Here is a 15,716-nt window from a genome sequence, read left to right as displayed (position 1 = left end):
ATTCCTGTCTGCTCCGGGCTGCATGCCAAAGTATCCTTGGACAAGATACTTAACCCCAAGTTGCTCTCCAACACAAGCGTTGGTGTGTGAATGTTAGATAATAAAAGCACTTAGCTTAGATACTCATGGAAGTGCTTGTGTGAATGGGTAAATGTAAACATGCTGTATAAGCACTTTGAGTGTAGAAAAGCACTATATAAGAACTAGACCATTTACTTTGATGTCTAATGGGAGGAAATGCTTTACACTACGCTGAACACAGAGACACTGAGGAACCGGACCAAAACCCAAACCCAGGATACAGAGCTTTAGTGAATGTGGTGTTGAAGGTGTGGAGGTGGAAAAGGGAGTCCGAGGAGACTCTGTAGTAAGACAGAGTACCAGCAGGCCAGTCTACATACACTCCCACTCTGTGAGAGACCGTGGAAGATGGGGGGATGAATGTTCTTGTGCCATCATGGCACGCAGAATAACGGCCATTTTCAGAGCAGCTCAGCATCCAGGACCGATCATTGAATCCAAACTCCAAGTCATTACTGTCTCCCTTCCTGCTGATTTCTCTGTAGCTCACCGATATCTCAACTTTTCCTTTCCACTCGACTTCCCAGTAACGGCGTCCAGTCAGACCATTCGAACACAGCAACTGAGGCCAGAAGTCAAATCTGTCATGATGATCAGGATAGGTCTGTTCCTCCTCCAGCTGCGTCACCGTCCTGCTGTTGTCAGACAGCTTCAGCTTTTTGTACACTGTGTTGGTGTCAAATCCTAGTTCACAGAAATCTGATGGAGAGAACAAAAACAACAGCTCTGCAGTAACTGATGCCATCTGTTCATTAATTGACACATTGATGACGGTTGTGACATCAGAGATGATTTCACAGTTGTGTGTTGCTGAGTTTTTATGAATTAGATTAAAATCACACTTACACTTCCTCAGACCGGGTTTCAACCATTCGTCTCCAGCAGGCTCCACCCTGAAAGGAGGAAGTAAGTAACTTATTTGGTACAGAGGCACATATATTTCCAAATGTGAAATTTCATCAACACAGAGTGTTATCACACCTTTGCTGTAAATTTATTTGACCCTTATTTTTTTCGTATGCACACAGAAATTAAACACGTCTTCACTCTTTTATACATAGTCACAGACTGAATACCAAATGTAGCCTGCTTAAAAATATAGAGATCTATCCAAACTGATGTGTGAGTAACAGAGAGTTATCACTGTTGTTCTTGTTCTCTTATTTGTGTTTAATTAGTACATGTTGTGAGGTCAGGAAAAAGGCTCTCACTGTTCAGATAACACAGATTTGAGAAAATGTCCTCCTGTGCTTTTATAAGACACTGACTGTGGTTGCAGCAAACATACCTGAGAGCGACCATGTCAGGAAACTGTTGCATCACATTTGCTCCTGTGTTATTGTAGCTCAGGTCCAGCTCTCTCAGATGGGAGGGGTTGGCGCTCACAGCTGAGGCCAGAGATCTACAGCCGTCCTCTGAGATCAGACAGCCCGACAAACTGCAGACACATCAAACAAAACATGACAGATACACAGAGAAAACGTCTGTGTGCTGTGAAATATACGAAAGAAATGGAAAATGTAACTGAAAATACACAAGAATCTGTAGAAGCTGCACAAGGTTGTGCTCAGACACACACAAATGCTGACATCAGCATGAAACAAGGTTAATATGTACATCTAGTGAGACAAAATGTCTTTGAATCAGGAGTGCAGCCTTTATCAGAACAAAAAATTAATTCAGTGCTGAAAAAGGTGTCAAAGGAGCCAGAAAAATAGGAAACAAATAGTCTGGTTCTCCAGTATTTGAATATTCTGGATATTTTCTCTATATTTTAATTTGGTGTTTGATCATTCTGGTCAGGTACATCAGGCAAATTGGAATCATTTTTGATGAGGCACATTTTGGTCTCGATGAAGGTAGAAAATAAAGAAAAGGATGAAATGGAGTGGATACTGAAAATGACTGGTCTGGACTGGAGGCTCACGTATTTAAACCCTAATGGGGGGGGTTGTCATCTTTGGATGTGGTCTTTGACCCACTATTTCTCATGTGCGTCATCACATGAGCCAAGGTGGGAAAAAAAGGTGTGGATCATTACCACCAGGAGCTTTGGGTGCGTGGGTTTTCTCTGGGTACTCCGGTTTCCTCCCACAGTCCAAAGACATGCAGTTACTGGGGTTAGGATAAATGGTGATTCTAAATTGCCCATAGGTGTGAATGTGAATGTTTGTCTGTACAGGCTGGCAGCCTGCACAGGGTGTACCCTGCCTCTCGCCCTATGACAGCTGGGCTGGACGCCAGCCCCCCCACAACCCTGAACAGAACAAGTGGAAGAGCATTGATGGATGGACCACTGTGAGACCTTCCCACTCGATGATGTGAGCTATTGAGGTCACCTGAAGTAAGGTGTAAGTGGGAGCTGAGGTACTGTGTCGTAATCCACCACCTCTGTTCAATGATGATCATCCACAGTGGACATAGATGGCCTTTTAGGTCTGATTTGGTCTCTTCAGGGCCTATGTACATAACCAGAAACCCCTCTGAATCCTATGCCATAACCTACAACATAACAGATGACATAGCCTGATGTGCACCTCTCAGGAAAGGTAACTACATGTCAGATCAGCACAGCCCGCAATGACTGTGATAGGCCCGTTCAGCACGGTTGAGTCCTCCTGTGCATTTTCCACGAGTTTTTGAATTTATCAGTGAGAGAATACCAATCATCGTCTCAATATGAAGAATAATAAGTATAGCATCAATAGAAGGACTCACAAGTGTCAGCAAATTCCTGGAGGGAGATGGGGAACTATCAGAGTGTACAAAAACATGGACATTCATTGTGTGATAAAAACTTACGGTTCATTTTGACATGTGATAATTAATAACCTGATTTCTCACAGTGTAGACTGTGCAGACTTTACCTTTTGGGCCAAATAGCTGTTATAAACTCAGCTTAACTTTATTGTGGGATGCACATTAAGCTCATATAAGTTGTAAATTAGCCGCTAGCTTGATGACCGATTTATGGAGGGGTATTTAGCGGCATCTCCACCCACTGCTGACCAGTGTAGCCACTAGATTGTTGGATTGTATTTGAATGTGAATGCCTTTATGCCTATATAACTGGAGTGGATTATGTTAAAAAGGTGGAATAGCACAGATTTGGGAACTGCTGCCTGAAGTTTGGGTAACTTGGGATGTGGTATTCATATTTATCTGTGTATTGAGTTGTATTAATGTAAATGTTATTTCTTTGTTCATTTTCTTTCAGACCTTACTATCACACTCCAACACATGCTGATGTTACTGTGTTGTTCACATGCTGGAGCATAACTGAAGAACCAGACTGCATTAGATGGGCTGTCGTGACACCCTTTATGAGATCCACCAATATATAGTCCTTTCAGCACTATTCAATCACCATCATTGAACAGAGGTGGTCAAGTCACATTATTTCTTTTCAATCTCTTGAGACTACATGAACTATATGACCGACTACAAAGGTTAATAAAAATATGTTGAAAGGTTTGATGGATCCTGACCTGAGAGCCTTCAGTTTACAGTTTGAATTCTGGAGTCCAGTAGACAGCTGATTCACTCCTGAATCCTGCAGGTTGTTGTTGCTCAGGTCCAGCTCTCTCAGACGAGAGGAGTGGGAGCTGAGAATTGAGGATAGGGCTTCACAGCTTCTTTTTGAGAGGTTGCAGCCATTCAATCTAAAGAGAAAATAAAATTAATTCAATTTAATGTTATTTATATAGTGCCAAATCACAACAGTCGACTCAAAGTGCTTAATATTGTGAGGTAAAAATCAACCTAACAATCAAAACGACCCCCTATAAGCAGCATTTGGTGACAGTGGGAAGGAAAAACTGCTTTTTAACAGGAAGAAACCTCCAGCAGAAACAGGCTCAGGGAGGGGCAGCCATCTGCCATAACTGGTTGAGGGACCAATGAACCAATGAGTAATTTAGTTTTCTCTGTGACATTGTTTTGATTATTGAATACATTTCACTACACTTACAGAGCTTTTTTTGAGACTTGGATCACTGGCAGCAGCCTCAGAAGAGCCTCCTCTGAAGCAGAGTATTTCTTCAGGTCAAACACATCCAGATCTTTTTCTGATGACAGTAAGATGAAGACCAGAGCTGACCACTGAGCAGGAGACAGTTTGTCTGTGGAGAGAAGTCCTGATCTCAGGGATTGTTGGATCTCCTCCACTAGAGAAAAATCATTCAGTTCATTCAGACAGTGGAACAAATTGATGTTTCTCTCTAGAGACAGATTCTCACTGATCTTCATCTTGATGTACTGAATTGTTTTCTGATTTAACTCTGAGTTATTGTCTCTCTTTATTAGCAGGTCCTTATCTTTTTCCTGATTCATCTTCAGTGAAAGACCCAACAGGAAGCGAAGGAACAGGTCCAGGTGTCCATTTGGACTCTGTAAGGCCTTGTCCACAGCACTCTGGTAGAACTGCGTCTCTGCAGACTCTCTTGTTTCAAACTTCATGGATGTTGGTTGTTGTTCTTCCAGCAGATTGACTCCAGAGTTGATGAAGGTCAGATGGACATGAAGAGCAGCCAGAAACTCCTGAACACTCAGATGGATGAAGCAGAACACCTTGTCCTGGTACAGCCCTCTCTCCTCTTTAAAGATCTGTGTGAACACTCCTGAGTACACTGAGGCTGCTCTGATATCGATGCCACACTCTGTCAGGTCTGATTCATAGAAGATCAGGTTTCCTTTCTGCAGCTGTTCAAAAGCCAGTTTTCCCAGAGACTCAATCATCTTCCTGCTCTCTGGACTCCAGTGTGGATCTGTCTCAGCTCCTCCATCATACTTGACCTTCTTCACTTTGGCCTGAACCACCAGGAAGTTGATGTACATCTCAGTCAGGGTCTTGGGCAGCTCTCCTCTCTTTCTGGTTTTCAGCACATCCTCCAGAACTGTAGCAGTGATCCAGCAGAAGACTGGGATGTGGCACATGATGAGGAGGCTTTGTGATGTCTTGATGTGGGAGATGATCCTGCTGGCCTGCTTCTTATCACTGAATCTCTTCCAGAAGTATTCTGCCTTCTGTGGGCCAGTGAACCCTCTGATCTCTGTCACCCTGTCAACACACTGAGGAGGGATCTGATTGGCTGCCGCAGGTCGTGTGGTTATCCAAATATGAGCAGAGGGAAGCAGGTTCCCCCTAATGAGGTTTGTCAGCAGCACATCCACTGAGGTGGACTTTCTAGGGTCAGTTAGGATTGTAGTTTTGTGGAAGTCCAGAGGAAGTCGACGCTCATCCAGACCATCAAAGATGAACACAACCTGGAAGTGTTCAAAGCTGCAGATTCCTGCGGCTTTGTTTTCAGCAAAGAAGTGATGAACAAGTTCCACCAAGCTGAACTTTTTCTCTTTCAGCACATTCAGCTCCCTGAAAGTGAATGGAAACATGAACTGGATGTCCTGGTTGGCTTTGTCTTCAGCCCAGTCCAGAGTGAACTTCTGTGTCAGGAATGTTTTACCAATGCCAGCCACGCCCAGCGTCAGCATCGTTCGGATTGGTTCCTCTCGTCCCGGTGAGCCTTTAAACAATTCTTCAAGTTTAACTGTTGTTTCTGGTCTGTCTGGTTTCTTGGATGATGTTTCAATCTGTCTGACCTCATGTTCATTGTTGACCTCTGCAGCCCCTCCCTCTGTGATGTAGAGCTCTGTGTAGATCTGATTCAGGAGGGTTGGGTTTCCTGCTTTAGCGATCCCCTCAAACACACACTGGAACTTCTTCTTCAGCTTAGACTTGAGATTATGCTGGCGTGTGATGGGAAGGTCTTAATAAAACAAAAATTAACATTTGTTTAAATAATGAATGCACTTGTTTTAGGTTTTATTTTAAGAAGTAACATTTATATATCAGCATGTTGTTTTATTACTACATTTAAATCTTCAGAGAAATCCTCTTACTGCTCTGCAGACGGTCAGCCAGCTCTTCCTTCTTCCTTCTCCTCAGGAAGTGCACTATGATCTGATGAAATGCCTCCCTGCTGTTTCTCCTCTGCTCTTTATCTTCACCCTCCAGCACCCCTTCGTCATACTCCAGACTCTCTAAGCATTCTGGGTGATCTGGGCTCAGAACCTTTTTAATCTTTTCCAGCTCATCTTTCACAAAAATGTTGATGTCCTTCTCCAGCAGCTGGAAGGAAATGTTAAATAAATAACTTAGACTAAAATCATGCAGCCATGATGGTGAGACCACAGAATGCAGCATGGAGATGACTGTGAAAAGAATATGTGTAAAAGCAGCATTTGTACATGTACAGACCTCGAATGTGGAGTCCAGCTTTGCTTGATGTTGCTGGGCAGACTGACCAGTGGGGACATCTGAGCTCTTCTGGCTGACTCTGTGGGGGAATCATGAAGAATGAGGTCATGTTACAGCCTCTTTCAGATACACACTTTTCTGTCAATCTGATGTAATCTGAAGATACTCATTCAATTTAATTTTACTTATAGAGAAGAAGAAGAAATCCCTTTATTAATCCCACGATGGGGAAATTCAGTATAGCTGTGGCAAAGGTACAATACAGAGCACAAACAAAAACTAAGATACAATAAGTACAGTACAATGGAAAAAATTTACATAATGGAGGACAGAATATATTATATAACAGATTATGTTACAAAATCGAATATTATACTAACAAATACTTAACCTACTTAAAAATGAAGTAAACTGCATGGTACTAGTAAGAGTAGTGAAAATCATAGTGGTTTAATTCTATTTCTGTGAGCAGTGCTGTTTAACAAATATGCTGCAGGGAGAAAAGACCTGTGATACACTCCATCAAGCATTTTGGATGCAGCAGCCTATCACTGATGGAGCCCCTCAAAGCTGTCACAGTGGGGTGGGAGTCATTTGACAACAAGGAAGACAGCCTTGCAGTCATCCTCCTCTTGGCATGACCTCCACAGTGTCCAGGAGGCAGTCCAGGACAAAGCTGGGCTTGTTGAAAATTCAAAAACCTGTTTTATTTGTTATTATCTATCGTCCACCTGGTCCTTACTCAGAGTTTCTGTCTGATTTCTCAGACTTTTTATCTGATTTAGTGCTCAGTTCAGATAAAATAATTATAGTGGGTGATTTTAACATCCATGTAGATGCTGAGAATGACAGCCTCAACATTGCATTTAATCTATTGTTAGATTCAATTGGCTTCTCTCAAAATGTAAAGGAGCCCACCCACCACTTTAATCATACTCTGGATCTTGTCCTGACATATGGCATAGAAACTGAAGACTTAACAGTATTCCCTGAAAGCCCCCTCCTGTCTGATCATTTCTTAGTAACATTTACATTTACTTTAATGGATTACACAGCAGTGGGGAATACGTTTTATTACAGTAGAAGTCTTTCTGAAAGTGCTGTAACTAAGTTTAAGGACATAATTCCTTCATTATCTCATTCTTTCATTTGCTGCTTTATATAAAGATAATCAGCATGACATCATTCATTTGGTCCTCTATTTGGGTGATACGGTACGATTATGTTTCAAGTTTGTGTGTGTGGGTTTTATAAAGTTACACAGCACAGACCCCTGTGGAACCTGTGGAAATTTTAGCGCATTTAATCAATAAAGGTCTGCAGCTGGAGTTGTCTTTTTAACATTTATACTTGCAATAAGGAATTTGGTCAGTACAAAGCATGCAGCCTTGCAGTGAGGAAGACAGACCTTACTTATACAAAGTCTCAGAGCATCATGTTACGTTGTTCAGCCCTGTCCCACTATCCTACACATGCCAAACACAGTTCAACAACATATATGTAGCAGATTGGGCAAACGAGTCTCATCTGTGTTGTAAATGGAGACACCAAGACAGAAACCAGGACCCTCTTTTAGGGAGGTCCTGCGTACCTGCATCTCCCCTACATGCAGTGGTCAAGAGGTCAAGCATGAAGCATGAGAGAAAGAAATCTGAGTTCTTGGACATAACAAAATAATCCTCAACAAACTCCATGACTACATTCTGTGTGTGAGGAAGACTAATTGAATAAACTGGAATCAGATATATTAGTTCCTTTAACCTTGGTAAGTCCCAGTCTCTGTAATAAAATGTTGTAATCACTGGTTTCAGATGCAGTGGTTTTACTGTGTTTTATATATTTATTTATTTAACCAGGAGCAGCATGGACAGCCCTGAACCCAGCTTTGTGTCCATGAAGAGTGACCAGTCTATGGATCAGCATATTTTCTTCAATACACAAAGGTAAGTTCCTTGAAAATTGACAAATTTTAAGATTTATTCAATTCAGTTAAATTTTATTTATATAGTGCCAAATCACAACAGTCACCTCAAGCTGCTTTATATTTTAAGGTAAAGATCCTACAATAATTACAGAGAGCCACAGTATCCAGAATAATACGCAGTGTGGTGTTGGTAATATTTTTAAGGGTCTCCAGAGGAAAAAGAGGTGAATGGAAAAAGAAACACTCATTATGTGAACCCCCCAGCAGCCTATAGGCCTATAGCAGCATAACTAAGGGGTGGCTCAGGGTCACCTGATCCAGCCCTAACTATAAGCTTGATCATAAAGGAAAGTTTTAAGCCTAATCTTAGAAATAGAGAGGGTGTCTGTCTCCTGAATCCAAGCTGGGAGCTGGTTCCACAGAAGAGGGTCCTGAAAGCTGAAGGCTCTGCCTCCCATTCTACTCTTAAGTATCCGAGGAACCACAAGTAAGCCAGCAGTCTGATTCACTGACATCATCGTACACCAACAACAAACCCTCTAAAAGCAACTGGCTTCCTTTTATGCTGGAAGCCAGGTGAGTATCCAGATTAACCCAAGTCTCGGTGTAGAAAACCAAATGAAAACCAAATAATCACATACACAAATACCAAATAAAATATAACACAAAGAGGGAATATTTACATATATACAAATTCCTAATTAATTGATTTTATATATCTTGACCTATACCTTGACCTAAACTCCCCTAACTGTTTTGCTCCAGGGACTCATAAGCAGGTAATTGAGCTCCTTGTGCTACATTCCTGCAGAGGAGACAACCAGGAGAATGTGAGTACTCCTAACATTAACAGGGGATTACACAGGGGATTAAATATGACCCACGCCCCCTTCACACCTGGGCACATGTGTTCACACACATGATCAATAGAGGGTCATAACCACCTCCAGGGGACTACGCCCACAGGGGTTTAAATACCTGGGTCTCTCCACCATTTGGTTGAGAACTGAAGAAGCCTTTCGGATGAGAGGTGAAACGTCTTCAAGAAACAAAAAGAAGTCCAGTCGCCTTTTTCAAGCTCCAGAGACTACTATGACCTGGATGACTGAGAATCTACACAGACATATCCTAACATTAACACACACTTTAATATTTATACAACACAGAGCTGAAGATTGCGAGACAAAAAAATAAAGTAATGGTGAGATGAAGCTTCATGAAGCACTGGAGCGTTCCATAGCAGTCTCATAAACTGTAATGAAATAATCCTAGGGGATCAGTAGCATTGTTTCTCCCCCACCTCAGCATGCATTGATAGCCTCTGATGATGACTGCAATGTATTTCTAAATCATTTTGTAAATAAGGCGATGGGCTTAAAATCCAAACTCTCCATTGGTTTTTCCCCTTTTGAAGATGACCTTCAGTGCTCCTCATCATTCATTTCCTTTTCTCCAATTACATTAAATTACTTAACTAGTATAATGGATAAGATCAAACCCTCATCATCCTTATTAGAGACTGTACCTCCTTCTGTCTGGATCTCTTGCTATTGGTCCTTCACTGGTGTCTATTATTAACAGTTCACTGAGGCAAGGTTGTGTTCTTTCCTATTTTAAGCATGCTGAGGTAATTACTTTACTTAAAAAAAATCTAATCTTGATGCCAGTTCGCCCAGCAGTTACCGGCCTATTTCAAAATGACAATTTATTAGCAAATTATTGGAAAAAGTTGTTGAAACTCAATTCATATCCTCATTATGCACATCACAGATTTGACCTTTTCAGTCCAGTTTTCAGAAACAGAACTCCACTGAAACTGCTCTTTTAAAGGTCTATAATGATCTCCTAATGGCATCCGATGCAGGAAATTGTTCTGTTCTCAGAACCACTGATACCACTTTGATACCACTTTGATACCACTGACCATAATATTTTATTAAATAGGCTCAAAATTTTGGCTGGTATCTCTAGCTCAGTCTTCGGCCGGTTTTCCTCCTATATATCATAGAGGACTTTCACTGTTAGGGCAGGTACGTTCTCCTCTAGCACTGCTTCTTTAACCTGTGGGGTTCCCCAAGGTTCAATACTGGGTCCATTGTTGTTCTCTGTTTACATCCATCCGTTAGCCGGTATCATTCAGTCTTTCTCGGGCATTTCTTACCATTTTTATGCTGATGACATTCAGCTGTGCATGTCTTTTAAGCCTCACCAGTTGGATAGGTCTGTCCACCCTAGTTGACTGTTTATCCAGGATCAGTGACTGGCTCTCCAATTATTCCCTTTTATTAAACTCTGACAAGACCGAGGCCATGATTATAGCTCCTCCTGATATTCATTCAAGTATCAGTCAGGTGATTGCTTCCTTTTGCTCACCTGCAAAAACCACTGTTCGTAATCCTGGAGTGGTATTTGAGTCGTCCTCGGGATTTGACACACATATAAAACCTATCTCACGTTCCTGTTTCTTTCACTTATGGAACATTTCTAAATTGATAGCTATATTCTCCTCCTCTGATCTGGAAAATACTGTTCATGCATGTGTGCCATCATCGCGCCTAGATTATTGTAATGCCCTTTTTACCAGCTTAGATAAATCATCTTTTTCACGCGTCCAAGCAATTCAAAATGCAGCAGCTAGACTCCTCACTCACTCTAGCAAACAAGCACACATTACCCCTATCTTATTCTCTTTACATTGGCTCCCAGTTGCTTTTAGAATTCAATTTAAAATTCTCACTCTTACATACAGAGCACTAAACTTGTTAAATATAGTGCTGCTCGCTGCCTTCGTTCAGAAGCTCAAAATTTTTAGTTGTCCCACATACAAAACTAAGGACTGGAGGGAAGAGCTTTTCAGGCAGTGGCACCAAAGCTCTGGAACAGTTTACCACTCCAGCTCTGTTTAAAAGACTCTGTGGGGTCTTTTAAAAAACTGTTAAACTTTTCTGTTTAACCAGGCTTTCTGTTGACATTATTTTTATTCTTTTTCTTTTTAATATGGTAATTTAATATATTTTTAACATGGTGTTTTCTGTTTTTTCATATTGTGTTTTAATTATTGTACAGCGCTTTGTGACTTTTTGTCTGTGAAATGCGCTATATAAATAAACTTTATTTATTTACTTATTTGCCCTACTGCGCCATCAAGTGGACAGAAAATGTCAAACAGGCAGAGTGATTACAGTCACACCTTGGCTTTGGTTTGTGAAGCTTTGAACAGAATAAATAAATGTTGTGATGCCAATACATAAATTCCAAACTGTCTGTCTTTATGATACAATGGAGGGGTCAAATTGGAAATTGGAAACAAATTGGGGAGAGGGTTGTGATGTGATTTTTACTTTATTATGAATTTCTTACTGTGTACATATCTTATTATGAGAGATCATTTCTCTTTTTTGCTGGTTCCATCACACAAAAAAAATGAAGCTCAAATAAGTTGCAAACAAACTTGCAATAAATTCACAAACTATGAGGGGGATCCATTGGGTTTTGCTGCCGCTTATATTTCAACTTGCACACCCTGCAAGCCAACACAAGACAATGTTCACTTCACAAAAATATTCCTGCACTCAGCACATGTTTCGAAGCCTCAACACAGAAAGACACAACACTACTGACTGTTTTCTCTTCCACACAGGTAGGATGGCCACTCAATCTCCATTTCTTCACCTTTCATAACTGTTACTTAAACAATAACACCGAAATATCAAGCTCAATAAACCCAATAAAGAATCCTCAAACCATAAATATGTTCCTTTTTATATAGCTTTTTAAAAAATTAATCCTTCATAAAATAATATAAATAGGAAAAGTAATGGAAATCCTGGTCTCCATTACACCAGCCTAGAAGTAATAAATGCATGAATTAGCTTTTCAGCATCACTCTGAGAAAGGATGTTTCTAATTTTAGAGATTTTGCAGAAATGCCAAAGAACAGACCTATATATTTATTTAATTTGTGATTTGAAGGCCATATCCTGGTCAAAAATGACTCAAAGATTCCTCAGTGTTACTGGCCAAGGTAATGCCATCCAGAATAAATGTTTGTAGGACCAAGTACAATAACATCAGTTTTACCTAATTGATCCGTGTCATTTGGCTTCATGGATAGATAAAGCTGGATATCATCTGCATAACAATGAAAATGTATGCAATGCTTTCTGATAATACTGCCTAAGGGAAGCATGTATAGTGTCAATAAAATTGGTGTAGCACAGAACCCTGTGGAACTCCATAATTAACCTTAGTGTGTGAAGAAGACTCCCCATTTACATGAACAAATTGGAGTCTATGAGATAAATATGATTCAAACCACTGCAGTGCAGTAACTTTAGTACCTATGGCATGCTCTGATCTCTGTAATAAAATGTTATGGTCAAGAGTATCAAAAGCCGGGGCGCCTGGATGGGTCAGTGGTGGAGCTGGCGACCACATGCATATGCTGCTTTGTGGCACGGGCGGCATGGGCTCGAGTCCTGGCCTGTCACTGATTTGCCTGCATGTGTTTCCCCATTTCCTGTCTCTACACTGTCAACAAAAAGCCACTGTGGCCAAAAATCCCCCCAAAAAGTATCAAAAGCTGCACTGAGGTCTAGCAGGATAAGCACAGAGATGAGTCCACTGTCAGAGACCAGAAGATCATTTGTTTAACCTTCACTAATGCTGTTTCTGTACTGTGATTAATACTAAAACTCTTCAAATAAATTCTGCATTAGTTTGCAGATTAGATCAGATTGGTCTTTACTTTGCGTCACTTGCTGCTGTCATCTGCTTTCCTTTCTGTCATTTTGACCATAATTCCTAATGTTGCTCTGTCCCTAATATCACACTGCCCGAGCAACCAGACACACTTCACATAGTTCAAAGATCTGAGCTCCTAAAGTAAACACTGAAAAAAAATCAGAGCAATAATCTTTAATTATACAGTGGCAAAACAACAAGAGAGAGCAGATCAGTATTAAAATGTGTATTTTTATTGAAATCCATTTTAAACATGCAGTAAGTAAACAGTCGTAGTGTTATCTGTGAAGACTCAACATGTGCTGCAATCACCACTCACTTTATTACTTCTGCCCTGCAGGTCATGTTTTTATTGTTTTCTGTCAGCAGTGCAGAAACTATCAGGCTGAGGGTGACGTTCAAACGTCCTCAGAGCTGCAGGAGAGGCAGAGTAACCAGTGAAAGACGAGCGCTTCCATGTCAGAAACCAGCCAAAGGCCAAACCAAAGATAAGTTGGTTAAATCATATTCCGCTACTAAAGTGGTAGAGGATGACCTCACTCACTGAAAAACTTTACCTATATCACTCATGGGGAGAGTTGCCACCATTACAAATATGGTTTTGCCAAAAATCATCTACCTGTTTCCACTGATCGCCAAGAAACTATCTATTGGAAATCATTCCTACTGTTCTCTGTAAAACTGTATAATAACTCTTCTTTCCCACAAATATTTCTGTATTATATCTTCTTGCAACTGTCTTTCAGATTCAAAGTGTACATATTATTTATTAATGCAATTTGCACTACTCTTGTACAATGTCAGTCTTACTATGACTCTTCTTTACCCACATTTTTATATTTTATTTATTTTTGTTTTTATCACTGTTGTATAGTTTTGCACTCATAGTTTAATGGCTCACTGTGCATCAAATCAAGTTCGTTAGACAGCCAATGATTGGGCACAGAACAAGCACTTTGTGCAAGAGTAAAAATCTTCAATTCATCAGTTTTATTTATATAGCACCAAATCAATACAGTCGCCTCAAGGTGCATTATATTGTAAGGTAAAGACCCTATAATTACAGAAAAACCCCAGCAGTAAAAACAACCCCCTTGTAGTGCCATGTGCGATAACTTCAGCTTTATATGAATTTAGAAGCAGGAAATTAGAGGTCATCCAGGCCTTTATGTCATTAGGACATTCCTGGAGTTTAAATAATTGGTGTGTGTCATCTGGCTTCATGGACAGATAAAGCTATTTAAAGCTATCATCTGCATAACACTAAAATGCAATGCTTTCTAATAATACTTCTGAAGAAAACCATGTATTGTGTAAATAAAACTGGTCCTAGCCCAGAACCCTGTGGAACTCCGTAATGAGTATGTGAAGAAGACTCCCCATTGACATGAACAAATTGGGGTCTATTAGATAAATATGATTCAAACCACTGCAGTGCAGTAACTTTAATACCTATAGCATCTCTGTAATAAAATGTTATGGTCAACAGTATCAAAGCTGCACTGAGGTCCAACAGGACAAGAACAGAGATGAGTCCACTGTCAGAGGCTCTGAGAAGATCATTTGTAACCTTCTCTAATGCTGTTTCTGTACTGTGATGAATTCTGGCTGCCTGTCCTGGGCTGGGTGGCTGGCCTCTTTTGTGGGAGTTGGGGTGTAGGGTCTAGGGTCCTGGTGCCCGAGTGTCTCTTGGGGCCCCTTGGGCACAGACAGCATAAGACAGTAGTCATAACCCTCTAGCCCCAAGAAGCCATTGGACATTTAGGTGAGGGAGCAGCTCTCATTCAGTTATGTGATCGTTTGGGTGGGCTGGGGGCAGCTTGTTTCAGATTTAGGCCAGTTTGTCTTGTCCCTTTTTTGTGTCTGTTGTTGACTGAGTCAGTGTCTGGTGTAGGGGCTGTGGGTTGTGGCTTGTGGGTGCTGACCTTGGGCATGGTGGGGCTCTTGCCACAGGCTCCAGGTTGGCTTTTCCCTGCCTTGTGATGGGGTGTGAATGTTAAATAATAAAAAAAGGAACTTTTATATCTGCATCATGCGTGGGAGCATCACCACCTGGATGGGAAACTGCACCAAGCAGGACTTCATGGCCCTAAAAAGGGTGGTTCGTTCAGCTGAACGGACCATCAGAACCACCCTCCCCAACCTGCAGGACATTTACACCAAGCAGTGCAGGCTGAGGGCCATGAAGATCCTAAAACAGCCCAGCCACCCCGGACACTCTCTCTTCTCCCTGCTCCCATCAGGCCGGCGTTACCGCTGCCTGTGGGCTAAGACTGAAAGGTTGAAGAAGAGTTTTTACCCACAAGCCATCCGTCTGCTCAACTCTGAGCCCTAAATTGGACCATTATTGCACAGTGTAAATATTATAATATTCTATAATTCCATGTAAAAGTGTGTATAGTGTATAGTATATAGTGTATAGTGTGAATTACTTATTTTTATTTTTATTCTTCTTATTTATATGTGTGTGTATATATGGTTGCAGGTACAAAATACATTTCACTGTGCATTGTACTGTGTATAACTGCACATGTGCCAAATAAACACTATCTTATCTTATCTTAAGATTATTTTTGAAATAATCCACAAAAATCGAAATAATCCATTTTCCTGAAATAATCCACTGGACTCAAGGAGGATTCGTTGCAAGGATTTATTTCCAGAAAGTGTTACAAAAAGAAAGAAAGAAGAAGAAGAAGAAGAAGAAACAGC

At 40.9% G+C, this 15,716-nt stretch overlaps 1 protein-coding gene across 1 annotated transcript; it reads right to left on the bottom strand.

Annotated features, from left to right (window-relative positions):
• Positions 1–247: 247 nt before the first annotated feature.
• Positions 248–14,765, bottom strand: LOC115789463 (NLR family CARD domain-containing protein 3-like). Its single transcript, XM_030742895.1, has 8 exons — positions 14,617–14,765; positions 6,338–6,416; positions 5,980–6,208; positions 4,052–5,846; positions 3,570–3,743; positions 1,370–1,519; positions 928–974; positions 248–780 (listed from the first exon to the last, which is right to left on the bottom strand). The coding sequence occupies exons 1-8, from the start codon at positions 14,763–14,765 to the stop codon at positions 248–250; spliced, it is 3,156 nt and encodes a 1,051-aa protein (XP_030598755.1).
• Between the last annotated feature and the right edge of the window lie 951 nt (positions 14,766–15,716).

The sequence above is a fragment of the Archocentrus centrarchus genome, chromosome 1 (assembly GCF_007364275.1).
Source record: "Archocentrus centrarchus isolate MPI-CPG fArcCen1 chromosome 1, fArcCen1, whole genome shotgun sequence".
In the NCBI taxonomy this organism is placed as follows: domain Eukaryota; kingdom Metazoa; phylum Chordata; class Actinopteri; order Cichliformes; family Cichlidae; genus Archocentrus; species Archocentrus centrarchus.
The sequence above is the reverse complement of the archived record's forward strand: the minus strand, read 5'-3'. Positions and strand labels throughout refer to the sequence as shown.